Source organism: Pelecanus crispus, chromosome 6 (genome assembly GCF_030463565.1).
Source record: "Pelecanus crispus isolate bPelCri1 chromosome 6, bPelCri1.pri, whole genome shotgun sequence".
In the NCBI taxonomy this organism is placed as follows: domain Eukaryota; kingdom Metazoa; phylum Chordata; class Aves; order Pelecaniformes; family Pelecanidae; genus Pelecanus; species Pelecanus crispus.
Window position 1 is genome coordinate 31803186 of NC_134648.1, and position 15279 is coordinate 31818464.

The 15279-nt window shown below is 42.8% G+C and overlaps 1 protein-coding gene across 1 annotated transcript in view; it reads left to right on the top strand.

Moving 5' to 3' along the window:
- MAPKBP1 (mitogen-activated protein kinase binding protein 1) overlaps positions 1 to 13506 on the top strand; it is a 97408-nt gene extending 83902 nt beyond the window's left edge. Inside the window, exons 22-30 of the mRNA XM_075712919.1 lie at positions 123 to 359; positions 1391 to 1560; positions 3255 to 3400; positions 3887 to 4057; positions 4976 to 5054; positions 6627 to 6937; positions 7719 to 8780; positions 12125 to 12210; positions 13213 to 13506. Coding sequence (XP_075569034.1) covers positions 123 to 359; positions 1391 to 1560; positions 3255 to 3400; positions 3887 to 4057; positions 4976 to 5054; positions 6627 to 6937; positions 7719 to 8780; positions 12125 to 12210; positions 13213 to 13506 — 2556 coding nt within the window. The remainder of the gene's footprint in view (positions 1 to 122; positions 360 to 1390; positions 1561 to 3254; positions 3401 to 3886; positions 4058 to 4975; positions 5055 to 6626; positions 6938 to 7718; positions 8781 to 12124; positions 12211 to 13212) is intronic.
- Positions 13507 to 15279: the final 1773 nt, after the last annotated feature.

Here is a 15279-nt window from a genome sequence, read left to right on the forward strand (position 1 = left end):
GCTTTGGGGCTTTTATGGAGATGGATATAATTGGGTTTTTCTGTGGGTCTTTTGTTTTCTCTCCTCTTTTTCTATCAGCAGAACTCAGTCCCTAAGACTGTCTTTCTTTCAATTTCCTTCAGGCCAAAGAGATAGCGGCAATCCAGCACTCAGAGGCACCAATGAGCAAAATGCCTCGGCAACGTGGGCGCTGGTCACAGCCAACCAGCAACATCGAGATGACTGTGAAATCCATGCTTGACTTGCGTCAGTTGGAGTCTTTCTCTGTTTCCCGTTCTCCGAGTCGAGACTCGCTGTCTCAGAACAGCAATGGGGACGACAGAGAAGAACAGGCAGATCTTCCTGTGCACATCAACAAAGTAAGGGCAGTACTACTCTAAGGGGGTGAATCTACTCTGAGTGCATCTGTCCTGCCTCCGTTTATTATTACATATATTTATTACTACCTGATGCTATTCTTTATACCTTTAGAGGTGGATCTAAATGCCTTCTGAGAAAAGTTCATGTAACACTTTTGTAGTTAGTACTCTTGTAATGTGCAACTCTGGCTTTTCTACCACCTTGTAGCAGAGCCCATATGGGTCAAAGTTTCTTTGCAATCATAGAGGAAGGCCTCATGTTTTCTTTTAGCTCTTTGTTTATTTATGGCAAAAACAAGCTGAGAAGCTGAGCTTGGAATTACAGATGTGTACTTGATTACCTGTTAGCTTACTCTGCTGCGGCACAGTTTCTTGACTCCAGTAGCCACTGAAATGTGGCTCATATGATGCCCTTAGTTGTGGGCTGTGCTAGATTATTAAGTTCTCTTTAAAACATATCCAAGATCTCAGTATCAATGGGTCACAGCAAGTAATGCATGCTCATACCTCAGAAGGCTAATGACTGTTTTCCAGCAGCAGTCTGTCCTGCTGTTTAACTTCATTAGAGTTTTTCCTGCCTTTATAACTGCGTGACTGAGGAGAGGATTGGGCTTACTGCATGCAGTAAATCAGTGTTTTTCATCTGTGGCCCACAGACTTCTCTGAACTATGTCTGATCAGTCTATAAAAGGTAATGGAAGAACCTGCTGCTATGTGGCTTACAATCTTGATGTGTGGCCAAAGGGGGATGGGGAGTCCAGTACTTTACCAGAGAATTTTTAGGGGACTGCAAACAGGGAACAAAATAGGAAACTACAGTGGTAGTCTGTCAAGTTTAGTAGATAAGGAACAGGAAGGACATAGGAGTGCTGTGTTTCCTGATCTCAGATTTCTGATCATATTCCGTCCTGTAATGCATACTTTCTACCTCTGCAACAGCCCTTGCTGATTTAAGGAAAAACACTGGTAATATCTAGTTTTCTTTCTCTCTTTTCTTTATTTTTATTTTTTACTTATTTTTTTAAAAACAGGTTGGCAGCTCAATACCTCCTCAAGATAACCAGTCTTTTGTGCGACCCCAAGTGATTCGGCTTGTGTCTTGTGAAGAAGGGATTTTCTCTCAGGAACTGGAACCTTCTGAGAGTGAGGAGTGTGTAATCTACCCTGAGCAAGATGAAATCCATCCCACAGACCCTAGCAGGTTAAAAATAAGCTCTCTGCTGTGCATGGCTTAGACTTTCCTGTTTTAGTTTGCTTGCAGCTTGTGTGGTAACTTGGATGAGTTAACTTACTGCCTGATTGATGTGAGGCATGTTTAGTTGAGAGTTTTATGCCAGCCTGATGCTAAAGGAATCTGAAACTAAGACGACACCATTAAAATATTCTTTCCTTGGAGGAAACAGCACATTAGCAGCCTTCTCCAGTTTGTTTTTTTTGGGGGGTTTTGTTTTTTGGTTTTTTTTTTTGTTGAATAAACAACTTGGGAGCTGCCTTTTTTGCTTTCTCCCTTATCTGGGTTGAAATAAGCAAGGAAAAACTTGGAAGCTGGAAAACCACCAAACAGTGATGTATACATGGCAGTGAAATGTCTGCCCAGAAGAAATGACAGGACACTGTTATTTATGACAATTTCAAACCTAATTGGGCAAGAATTTAACAAATGTAGTGTGGGGTGACCCTGTTGTGGGAAATAGAATGGCTTGCATCAGATAGATGGAATTGAAAAGGACACTGGAGACAGTGGAGACCTTTTTTTCTTCTGCTGCTGTTTCTTCTGTTTTAGTTTTACCTTTCTTAATTTTCTGTTTCTTACTGTGCTATGTTTTTTCCCTTCTTTTTCCTCTTTCTCTCTTTCTCTTTCCTTCTCCTTTTTTATTCTTCCCTTCCCCTCTTAACCTGATGCTACTAGCTGTTTAATTTCCTCTGTCTCCTCCTTCTCCGTTACAAAGAGTGGGCTGATAGCTTCAGACAGGCTTTTATGCAAGAGTGCATGCCAAGATTTTGCAGTTGAAGCTGCTAGGTTTCTCCCAGTTTCTCTTTTATTTACATTCTTAATTTTATTATGATAACATTTGGACAGAGCAGACCCGTGTGCTGCTTCATCATGTAAGAAAGGGAGGCCCTTTGGTGCTGTTGGATACAGACTGGACACATATCAGAGTATGCAGAGGTTGCAAGCTGCCAGGTGTAATTGCCATTCAGTTCTGTTGAGTGACTGCTGCATCTTACTTTGCATTGGAGTACATGTGAAACCAAAGTATTTCATAAAGTGGAAAACTGAAGTCCTCAGCCATCAGCCAAAAGAACAGTGCTGGTGTCATTTGACAAAATAAGACTCATGAAATCACAACAGAAATCAGGAACCCTGTCCTACAATATTGTATTTTTGTACGGTATTCTTCAGTAAATTAGTCTTGCTCAAACCCAGAATCTTCTCTATTTTGCAACACAGAAGTTGCCCAAAGAAGCAGGTCATAAACATGGAAAAAATACTATATTAGGGCTCAAATCTATGGCAGACTGGAGTTTCTATCATGCAGGTAGCGGCCTGGTTTTAGTCCCTTTTTCATTACGTAGACCTCCACATTTGTTCCTCACCTGTGCTGGAAATCAAGCCAGGGCAGTGCTGTGCTGGTGCCTGGTAATCATGGGAAACTGGCAACACCCAGAAAGTCAGACAGTCCCCTTGAGACTTCGCTGTCCAAGCTTAATGAAATGCAAAAAATATACTGTATAATGATGAGAGAAATCAACTTCTTTTTGTCTTTAAAGCCTTACTTTTGTAATCAAAGGTATTACTAACACAGGTAAGGCCTTATTGAAGTTAGAATGTGCTTCTTTACATGTCAACCAAATATCTCTTCTAGTGCTGTATCTTTCCTGTCTCTCTTGTAGTGAGTTCCAGGTAAAAGCGTTGCCCCATGGGAAGCTAAGTAGAGGTTATCACAGTAACGGATGCCCAGACAAACACAGTCCTGACAGTGCCTGCTCTGTAGATTACAGCAGCAGTCGTCTGTCCAGCCCAGACCATCCAAATGAAGGTAAGATGCAAAGACATTATAAATGTATTTATATGTGATGTGGAACACTGCAGAAGCTTGCTGGGGTTGTTCTATGCCAAGTTTATCAGTTGCTATCCTGATCTGTAATACTTGATCCTCTCTGAGCCAAACTGAGGTCGCACTCCTATTAGACATGCTAGTATTGTTGTAAAGATTCAGGCACAGTTGAACAGGCACTTCAGTTGAAGCCACTATAGAAGCAGGAGCTGGTTAAAGTGCACCTTCCGTATGCGCCTTTGGCTTTCTTTTACCTTGCTAGGTAGGGAGGCAGGTTTAGTATTGCTTATCCCATAAGCTATGCTGTTTGTGGGATATGGTGGATTAGAGAATTAGACTTAATGCTGACCGACTTTTGCTTTAACATTCTAGGTTCAATTTATCATCTTTGCTGAATAACTTTTTTTAACCTGACTAATGTTGCTGTGATTATGTTATTACAGCATTGGGTTTTTTGCCTTTTCCCAGATTCTGAAAGCACTGAGCCCCTAAGTGTGGATGGCATCTCAGACCTGGAGGGAGAGGAAGGAGAGGAGGACATGGGTACTAGCATGCCGGAGGGAGAAATCCCCGAGACACCCGATCAGGAGAAGTTCCTCAAGCAGCATTTTGGGACCCTGGGCAGCACTGATGGAAAAGGTACAGCTCTCTGCTCGGTGGGGGGACTTTGTGAAGTCACTCCAGATTTGTCCCCTGTATAAATCAAACCAGGCTACAAGTTCTGCTAGGCTTGTGTACGACCCCCTGTGTGTATGAGGGGGGCAAAAATGGGGAACCAACGTAGAGAGGTCTAAAGAAGAGCGACATCTGTTAGCTCCATCAGTCTGTATGTAAGTTTGTGTGGATGAGATTGGGGTCTGTGTCAGTTTGGGTTAAGTATTGTCCCTGGAATCCTGAAGAGTGGTTCTCTTGTTCCCGGACTGGTTTTTCCTGTTGTATATGAAGGTATTAACTGTGTGTTCACCGACACCCCCCCCCCCCCGCCCCCCGCCCTCCCCGGTGACATGTAGTGGCCTCTAGTGGTATATTAAGGCATAACAAATATCACAAAAGAAAAGGCTGAAATGCTGGGTGGAGGGAGAGAATAAGAGGAGACATCAGAGTGGCAAAGGAGCTGGTTAGTCTTTATCGACCAACTCCAGAATAAAGCATATTTTTCTAGAATTGATAATGGTTGCAGGCAGCAATATCTATGTGAGTTATCTGGTTTATTTTTTCTTTTCTTTTTTTTTTTTCTTTCTCTTTCCTTTGATTGGTTTGTTTTCTGCTTGATGCCAGTGCCTCACAGTCCTACAGGCAGGATAGGACACAAAGGGAAGAGAAAAAGGAGGAGGCGTACCCTTAGGGAGGGTAGCAGTTTAAGGCAGAGCAATCTAAGTAGAACAGAAAGGCAAAGGCAATGAAATTATTTCATTCTCTGTGGTTTTAGCTCAAAAAATCCTCTTGGATATGGGGGAACATTTGATAGTCTCTGTGATAAGAAAATGCATGTGTCCAAATGTTTGTTCTGTAGCTAAACTGCTCCCTTTTTCTCTCCCCTTTAACCAAAATTTTTAGGTGGCTCATGTAGGAATCTGGAAAGAACTGAAAACCTCAGCATTTCCTCTCGCTTTCTTTCCCAGTCCCCGGCTCTCAGGTATGGCTCTGCATATTTTCAGTGTTTCTATCTGTCTGTTTTTACTAGTGTGAGTAGGTCTCGTGCTAGGCCCTGGGTCAAAATAGTTGAGCAAACTTTTGGCCTTAGTGTGCCTAGGCACAGCAAAGTGTTAGCATAGCACCTGGCAGGCTGGTTGCAGACCCTTGTGATTTAGACAGGCCATCCTGTGTCACTTTAGCTGTTCTATTTCTTCCTAAAGAAACACTGTTGTTTTGTTCTTTTTCCTCTTTCAACGATGTGCTTAATTGTTTCATGATTAATGCCTTGATTGATTAAGCTGGAGGAATCGCTAATTGTCTGATTTACTCTTTACTGTTTATGCTCTGTTTATTCTTTTGCATTTCATTCAGCTTGGACAATGAAAGTAGGCTTGTGAACTTTTCCTCTGTTTTACAGTCCTTTCTTACTCAGCTTTGTTTCTCAGTCCCATGCCTTCACAGGGTGCTCTGGTGTCTCATACAAAGCTCCATGGGGACATTATTCTTCAAAAAACCCCTCAACCCTAGAGCACCCCAAAAGACCTCTCCAAGCAGTTTCCCTTGTTGTTTTTAAAAAAATCTCAACAAAACAAACAAACAAAAAATGAACAAAAATGGGTAAATACTTTTGTTGATTTGGGTTCATAAATGTTTAAAACAAACACACATACACACTCCTGTATTCCTCTAAAATGACAACCTGAAATCTCATCTTAAATTAATTTTGTTTTATAGGACTGAGCAGATTTGGGTACATCTTCTATGGTTCACCAGCTGGGTCTAGATTCACCATGTTAGGGAAATTTTTTTTGTCATTGCTGTATTCAGCTGCTGTTGCTGCTGTAAGGAGCGCCTCTTAGTCTGACTTGCATTGGGATCGTATGTTTGGGAAGAAAGCCAGTGGTTAGCTATTGTATAAGCTTCTGGAGAGTTGCAGTGGTGAGTGAAGGAAGTCACTGGTGCTCTAGAGATCTAATAAGAGAGGTAGTTTTAGATTATGAAAACCTCTGAGCAACTGTTCAACTCTGTTCAACTGTTCAAAGATGCCAGTTGAAAGTTGCCTCTTTTCTGAGGTAAGCCCACTGTGGTTGTCTGAAGTGAAGAGGAAGAGGAAATTAGGCTTTCCTCTTGAAGGTACTGACCACCTTTCCTAGCAATTATGCTTTCATAATGTTAGGAAAGCATAATTGCTTTCTCTTAGGGTATCTTAGAATGGAAAAGATTTCATTATTAGTAAGGTGAGCTGAGAGAAAAGACCTGATGTGACTTTGCCCAGTCTTCCCTCTGCCTGGAATTTTCCCTTCTCTTTTGCCTTCACCTTTTACAGCGACCCTCTGGAAACAGTGACCCAGTGCTATTTGTGATTGTGCAGTCTAAGGTCAAATGCCTGAAGACCGGTGTTTCTAGGGATGAGTAGAATGAAGTGATAACAGCCTAGGGCATTTTTTACTTTAAAAAATCCAGATAAGGAAGGGCTTTTTATCCCAGAGAAACTGGCTTAAGGTGTGTGCCTGTTTGTCCAGGGCAACATACTTACTTGTTTTAACTGGGATTTCTTTATCATGTCCTCTAGACGATTGTCACTCTCTTCGTCAAATCTGATACTGGATTCAAAGTCAATCGAGCTGCCAACCCAGACCAATCGGTTTACGCCAGACCTGTTGAAAAATGGCAGCAGCCATCCTGGTGATGCGTTGGAGAACAGCCAACTCCTGGACAGTGTAAATTCAAATCAGGCTGTTTATGTCCAGAAAAAACGGAGATCAGCTTTGGAGGCCAGCAGAGTTGGTATGGCTCCTGGACGGGTTATTGCATCCTTTCCAGACGGCCCTGTGAATGCAGTGATGAGAAAGGCACAGTCAGTTCATGACCTCGTTCATGAGGGTAAGGACACAGGTTGGAATGATGGTATAAGCTCAAGAATGAAATGAAGAGATTTGAGCTTGAGTAGAGATTTAAATTAAGCTTGTGTCTTTCTGTGTTCTGAGCTACAGGCTTTGCATGTTTTCTAACTCCTAGCCTATCAAGGGAAAATATTTTTAATTTGTAATGCAGATGCTGGTTTCCTAATTATCAGTTTCTGATATTTGTTTGGCAGCTGTGGGAGGAGCAATGCCAAAGGTGAAATGAACTATTAGCAAAGAAATTCTCTCTTGCTGTGGGTGGTTGCTCCAGGCCAAGACTGAAGCTCCCCAGGGTGGGGAGGAGAGAAAGAGGAAAGGAGCAGGCACAGTAAGAGGGACCTTACTGTATCCGTGCACTCTGTGTGAAAGAACTCAATTTTTGAAGCAATGAACTCATGAACCATCAATAAGCACTCGGTTTTAAAAAAAATAAACCTTATCACTGCAACGCCATACATAAGTTTTTGCCTGCTTCCTCTGGCCTCTCAGTTAATGGTCACAGTGGTCTGAGGTCTTCTGGCCATACACTTTAAGAACAAGTCTCTCTCATCAGGTAAGCAGCAGTGTGTGAGCAGGATGAGGGATGGGCAAAAAAGCAAGCTGTTGAGGCTTGGTGGTAACCTGAAGTAGTGGTTCCATACACCTCTCCCAGGGGCTGAGCTGAGGCATATAGGCTGGAGCAGCTCTGTTACTTTCCAATTTTGGAATTCACTGCAGGCTCTTGTCTATTTTTGGTATGTTTGTCTGTTTCATTTTCACAGATAAGGGTCCTGGAGTGATATCCTCTGCCAAGCAGCGTCCTCAGACTCTTATGGTGGTTGAGAAGGATCCCAGACCTAACAATTGCAGGGTGTTATCAGCCAGTATGTTGAAGATGGATGGATCTGGTGCTCTGCTGGCCAAAGATGTCAGAGCTGCAAAACCAAAGTCCTACATGAACCCCACAACCAGCTTCCGGGCTAAGATGTCAAGGAGCATATCTGTAGGGGAAAATCTGTACCTTGGTTACTCCACCGAAATGTTGACTGATGGGAGGAGTAGCCCTCCTGTGGCAGAGAAGACACAGTTTAGTTCCACAGCAGATGCTGAGAAGATTAAGCTACCAGTGAAAGAAAATGTTCCAGTGAAGCCAGCACTTCAGCCAGTTGTAAACTGCTCATCTCCCAAGTCCTTCCACAGCAAGTTGGCATCATCAAACCGAGCACATCTGATTCTTGACATTCCCAAGCCATTGCCTGATAGACCCACACTGGCCTCCTTCTCACCCACTACCAAAACAAAAACCCTGCTTGAGCCACAGTCTCCACAGTCACCTGCTGGGGCCTGTAAAAAGAAACCCTCTTTTCCTGAGGTCCGAACCTCCAAGAGGGAGAATCAAACTGCTGGGTCTCTGGTTCCTGGTAGAGAGATCCCAACAGGACTTACTAAGGAGAGCCCAGTGGAGAGTGCAGTCTCAAGGACAAGTTGCCAGGATGAGCCAGGGGTCACTAATTCAAAACTGAGGGAATTGTCAGAGGGCCGGCACCTAAGGTCTCCTGAGGGCACACTGCCCAGGTGCAGGGAGAGGATCACCGGCATCACCTGTGTGCTAGACAACCAAGCTGGACTTTGCCCTCTAGACCCCATCAGGCCGAGGTCTCCTCCATCTATAACTGCCTCGGCACAGGTCCCAGGTGTGCATGGATACCCATCTCTTATCTTCCCCCTTCTGTCTCCTGTCTTTGTGAACCGCCTCACGATCCCATCACATTTCTTTACGTCCAGCTTCTGGCCTGTCTCGTCCTGTCTGCACCTGTCTCGTTCCATAAGCCATCCCCTCAATGGTGAGACACTTCTTCAACCTGACATCTTTTTCTCAGTCTTTAATTTCCATTTCCTCTGGGTCTTATGTCTGAAGGTCCTTTTTAGCTGAATGTTTTGTAGACCTCAGCACTTTCATGTTTTTAGTCATACAATTACACGTAGAGGCTAAAACCTCTTTCTGGTCAATGCTAAAAGCTGATGTGCTGGGAATCCCCATGAGTGTGTGTAGGTTACATCCCCTGTGCCCCCCTCAGAGCATGTCTGACCAGCAGATGAAGGTGCAGGCCAACATGTGCTAGGTGAACCTAGCAAGCACAGATAATAGTGACAGTGAAGTTATGCCAGGCAGCTCAGGCTTTACTTTGTTAATGTGCAAGTGTGCAGGGTCCAGATCGGTTTGCATACAGTTTTCTTGCATGAGGTGAGGCTTGACCAAGGCGAGCTCCTTGCTGTAGTCACCTGTGAGAGCAAGAAAGTCTCTGTGCTGCTATCACTCTGCTTTAAGGACATGTCTGCAAACTGGGTATGCAGTGCACATGGAGGCCTAGCCTTTGGGTTTGAGCATAAAGAACATGGATTAATTTTTGAATTATCTCTAGTTTGGAGAAAAAGGTACAAGGCGGGAAACTGTTTTACCTGCTGAAAACAGCTCTTGGATCTGTTACAGGCCCTGGTTGAAGGTACTTCAATCAAATGAGAACTAGCAGGTAACTTCAAACTGAAGCAAAAATCCTGCCCCCCAAGGCAGGAAAACCTCCAGTGGCAGAGAAGACACAGTTTAGTCCCACAGCATTTGCTGTGGGACTGAAATCTCCAGAGGTTTTTCTTTTGTGTCACAACCTGAAAGGAAATATGCCTTCCTGAAATACTCATCTGAGTTGTGCAGCAGGAAGCTGGATGTTAACCACTGCACTGATACCTTGTACCCTCAGGGGACTGTGCACTGCAGTTTTTAATCCCTTTTGCTATGTTGTTCTTATTCATATCTGAGAATGGACACCTCTGTAATCCTCTGATCAATTACTTTCTGTGGTGCCAGGCTGCTCCACTATTCATCGCAATGGTTAAGCACAATATTTCTGCACCGAAGCATTGCAGAGGGATAATCTGGTTTTGATGCACTCTTATTTTTCTTTTTGCATTTCTAGAGGGATCAAATGCCCTAAGATTGAAACACTCTTATGTAAAACAGGAAATGTGGTGTTTTTGTCTGAGGGACCTGCTGTTCTTATGCCATAGGGTAGCTGCTCTGTAGAACAGCGAGTGCATCTGAAACTTTCAGACCCTATCCCCACAGGGGTGAGGTTTCTTCCAACAGCAGATGCAGCCTGGAGCTGTGGAATTGCATTCTACAGCAGAGAAGTAACAACCTAGTTGTCTGTACTCTTTAGGCTGAGTTTTCTCTTCTAGACTTGGGAATCAAGCTACATATCACATGGTTTTTGGTCAGTTACTATGAATCTTTGTTTGCAGAATTAGAACAGATAGTGCAGAGAAAGAACAATTTTTTTGCAGCAGTGATTTTTTTCTTTTTTTTTTTTAAAGCAGCTCCCAATACATAGCAGGCCCAGACAGAGTATTTAGCAGCATCCTTTAGTGAGTTAGGATGATTTAGCACAGTGGATCCCCCTTTTTTTTTTTTTCTCAACAGACAGCTGTCAGCCTACAGCTTCTCGCAGACCATGTTTCCCAAGTTTTCAGTGGTAGATGCTGGAAAAGCTGTTTAGATCCAAGCTGGCTATTGCTGTCAACAATTTACTGTGGCTTCTGTGGATCATAGTGTGGCAGTTTAGATTAGAACTGTAGGATTGACAGAGACCTGTTCTGCTTCTGACTTGCTTGGTGACTTTGGGTTTCCACTTAATTTCTCTGCCCTTCCATTTTCCTGCCTGTATAACAGCTGCAGATAAAGAGACTTAATTGTTTTTGTTAAAACATTTTGACATCTACAGTTAAAATGTTGTAGATGTGCTTAACACTGTTGCTGTGTTTAATATTCTCTGCTGGTTTCTGAAGAGCTCTGCTCTGCACACCCGAAAGGCAGAAAATGCCTGTTACTCAAGCATTTATGTTATGTTTGTGACCTTTCTCCAGACCGGCAGCTCACAAAGCTGGAGACAAGCATAAAAAGCATGATCAGAGGAGAAATCCAGAAACGATCATGAGAAGAAACAGCTGGGTTTAAAATAAAAAGAGGGGAGGAGGGGAGCAGAAAAAAAAAAAAAAGAGGTGGGAAAAAAAAAGGCAAGAATCTTGGACTGCACTGAAGCCTACTGTGCTCAAACTCTGCAAGGATGGGTGATTTGGGAACAAAAAATGCAGATGGGAGGATTTGTTCATGCCCCTTTGTTCTTCTAGATGTGTTTGTTTATGTATAAATAGATGTTTTTCTAGCTGTATTTGTTTATACATCATCTAGATTTATTCATAAAATTAGCTAAGATCCCCTCCAGCCTGTTCAAAGGTGACATTCTTAGAAGTGCAGAAATTATAGTGCTAATGTGACCAAGTTTTGTTTTTAGGTGGCTAAAGGAAGTCGAATGGCCTTTGTCCAGGCCTTTGCAAATTGAAGATAACTGCAGTGTGTGTGTCTGTCTATGTCTTTGTTCATGGTTTATGTCTAACTCATGAAAGTGTTTATTTTATTAAAACATTGCAGGCCTTCAACTCTGATGCTTTGGAGAGAATATCTGGTGGGGGCAGGCAGAAGATGGTGTTCTTCAGTTGCTTGCTTTTATTTTTCATTTTCGAATTACAGTGTATCAGCAGTGCATATCCTGGGTTGCTCAGAAATGTGATTCTGTTGTGATTGAATTTGCCAACCCTCCTCTGGGCCTCAGTCCTCACTAGAGAACACTGTAATAATTCAGCATAATCCTTCATCCTCAGCACTTAGTTGTACGCTGTGCAGAAGGATACATGAGGGGGAGCGTGTAGATTTCTGACTAGGTGAAAGCTAAATTACAGGCTCCACAGATCAGTCCCTTTTGCCACTGGAAGCCTTAATTCAAACTTGACTTTAATTATAATTGAGAATGGCATGGGTAATCTGTGACTGTCTTTGACTGTAACAAAAATGTGCGATCTGAGAAAAACGATTGCTGACTTTAGAGAGGCTAAAGACTGCAAAAATAGGAATGTTTGAAACAACAGCGTCTCTAGGTAGTAGGAAGGAAAGCTCATGTAGAACTTTCCTGTTTAATGATTGGCTCAAACCAGCCCTAAAAATTGAATGAGAAGTGTGTGCACATGGTCTTTCAAATATATATTAAAAAAAAAATGTTTTCTTACCCAACTGTGAGATGACAGATATTAGAGTGTGTCTGTGCCTTAGTTTGGGTTTTTGTTTTTTCCTCCCCTTCAGAATCGTGCATCAGCATAGAGCAGTGCGAGCATGTGGTATCCGAGCTCCAGGACAGCATGCGCAAAGCCATTCATCTTTACCGCATGGTGCGTGACCTCAGACACGGGCTCTGTTACAGTAGGTTGGCTTTACAGCCCGTGAGCATTGAATGTATGTGCTTGTTGGCTCAAGGTGTTCTCTTGACTGAGTGTTCAGTGACACAGGCTTGCCTGGTTGTCCACCTGACTGCACCTTAAGCTTGAACCAGGGAGGCAGGAACTCCTGATTTCCAACTTTTGGATTTTCCAATGGCTTGCTATGGTACTTTGAGCAAATCAATTAACTTTTCAGTCTGTTTAGTCTATCTGTAAACTGAAGATAACAGTGTGCTCTTTTTCAAAGGGGTATTAGGGAATTAGTATTTATACAGTGCTTCAGAGATTTGAAATATTATAGGAGCTTTAAGTTTTATTACCCCTATCTGTTCTCTGTCTTTGATGCCTGGGAAAAAGATTAGCAAATGTGAGATACCATGGGAATCCAGCTGTGAGAAGGAACATGCAACCACTTGCCTGTCCCTCTCGCTGCCAGACCAGAGTTACATGCAGAGCAACATAACAGCTCTTCATTTCTTTGCTTAGCACTGATCTGTCAAGTCTCCTGTAATGAGCGTGGAACTTCCACAGTGAGCTTCTGCCATGTGGTCCTCTGCAGCTCTGGCCTTAGTGCTTGCATTAGCTCTCTGCCCTTGCCCTGTTCCTGTGGCCAGCTGCATCTGGCAGACAGGAAGAAAAGGAGACTGTGTCCCTGTGCTGCAGCTGGGAAACATAGCACCTCCTTAAGCCCAGTATAAGGGGAACACTACCCAAAAATGTACTTCCCATCTCTACCCTATTGGAGTAATGCCTCTGGATTTTGTGTGACTAGCAGTATTGGATGCATGCCCTGCTATATGACTGTGTTGGCAGTCTCGAATGTTGAAGAAAAGGAAACTTGAGTGGTCTGCAAATCTTCATGACTTCACTTCTCTAAAGGGCTGAAACTGCTTACTTGGTGCTCTACCTAAACCCCAATGCATTCTTTTTTTTCTTTTCCCTCTCTATTTTCAGGTGTTAAGTGATACAGAGTCTTCTACTGACAAAGATAAAATAGCGGGCCTCCTGACAGAAACATTCTCCTCAATGAAGAAAGAATTGGACTCTCTGAAGGATGAGGAAGAGCTTCCAAAGGTTAAGGAGGGACTGATGAAGCCACAAGATACCACTAGCCCACTGAATGAGGGATGTGGTGCCAATCTACCGAGTCCCAAGAGTTTGGGAGATGAGCAGACACTAGCTTTGCTGGAACAGTACTCAGAGCTATTGCTACAAGCTGTGGAACGACGCATGGACAAAAAACTCTAAGAGGGGTGGCTTTCAGGTGTTTGTGAATACACAGAAATAATCCCAAGAAGAGGACCACAGAGAGAGCTTCAGACCGATGCTATCATTGCACTGGTCTAGGGCTGGTGGGGAGACCTTTATAAATCGATTTCCCCAGGCCCCTACAACTGACTTGCTCTAATTCTTAGCAGTGTGCTGGCCACAATTTTAATAGTTTTTCCCCAATGGTCTTCAACTTCCTGTCTCTAGACAAAGTCTTGAAAGAGGAGTTTGGAGAAATTGCCTTGAAATTTCTTCATAGCCAGGAGGTCAGGATGTTTGGCACCTAAAGAAACAAAGAAAATCCAGTTTATCCAAGAAATTCTGAACTGCTGACTAAAAACAAAGGCGTCCAAGTGAAGCCAATCCCTTCCTCTCCAAGGCTTCATGAGAATCAAGAAGCAGACTTTTTATGGGTTTATTTATTAATTTATTTTTCTGACTGTTGCTCTATGTCACATTTGTGGCTATTATCTTTGTCCTTTAACAAAAACTGTCAATCCCTTTGCCATATCCCAGCGAGAAACAATCTCTGTATTATAAACCTCCAACAGGGAGACAGGCTGGAGTGTCTGTGCAATTAATGAACTGTTTTCTGCTTAAATCTTGTCTTGCTGGTCTTTCTTTTCCTGCCTTAGTTTTTGTTACCTGGAGTAATCCTACTGTTGTCATGACAACCCTGTCTGCTTTTCTCTTGTTTCAAGGCAGTCCCCACACTGTATTTTATCTGCATTCACCTCCAGGGGAAGGTTCTGCAACCCTTGGACCACGCTTTGGAGACTACTTGATGAATTCAGTAGTGGTATTTTTAATCTGGAATTTGACTTATATTGATACTTCAGACTGGGTTTTCTGCAAACATTTTAAAAATGGGATTTAGATACAACTATGAAAGTTTGTTTCAGCTACCTTTCATGATTAGGAATTGGATATTGACTTTGATGTTATCATGACTGGGAAATTTGGGGTGATGATTTATTTGTTGAGAAGTGACATGGAAAAGCCAGTTTCCATCTCTTACAGTGTAACTCTGGATTTGAGAGGTCTTCAGTGCAACAGCTCATCCATGTCATTTGTTCATTTCACTGTGATAGGAAAATGTTTTCTTCATGCTTTTCCAGGAAAACAGAATATTTACATCCCAAGAAAGCTGGGGTTCTCTTACCTTTTGTAAAGCTATTTCAGGTACCCACAGAAAATGGTTTCCCAAGAACTTCGAACAAGATATTTTGGGATGTGATTACCACCGTTTCCCCTGCCCCCAGCCTCTTTTCTTTTCAAGAATTTTTTGTCTGAGAAACAGAAGATCTTCCCTTCTTGCATTTGTGTGTGCAATACTCTTCTCACCCTGTGGAGCTTCTCTAAGCCCATGCTAACTTTTGTTTGTTGTGGCTTAAAACTGTCCTGTGATGTTTTTTTGGTCAATGATAAGCTAAGAAAAAAAAATTTCAAACCAATTAAATTCTTCAGCACCTTCCCCCTTATTCCCACTCCTTTCCACAACAGGAACAGATATACAAAATGCTTTATTTCTTCCTCCATCTCCACTTTGTCTTGTATTTATTTTAAGGCAGAGCAGTGTAATCCCAGTTTATAAAACTAATGCAAGCAACAAGCTTTTGGTGGGAGAGAGACTGCTGGCATCTTGGAAGTCACTCAAAGGCAGCCAGACTGCATCACTTGGTTCCACAGGTTACAGGCTTGAAGCAAGTTTTCTTTCATTTCACTGTCCTGGCTGTCATCTCTTTGAAACCC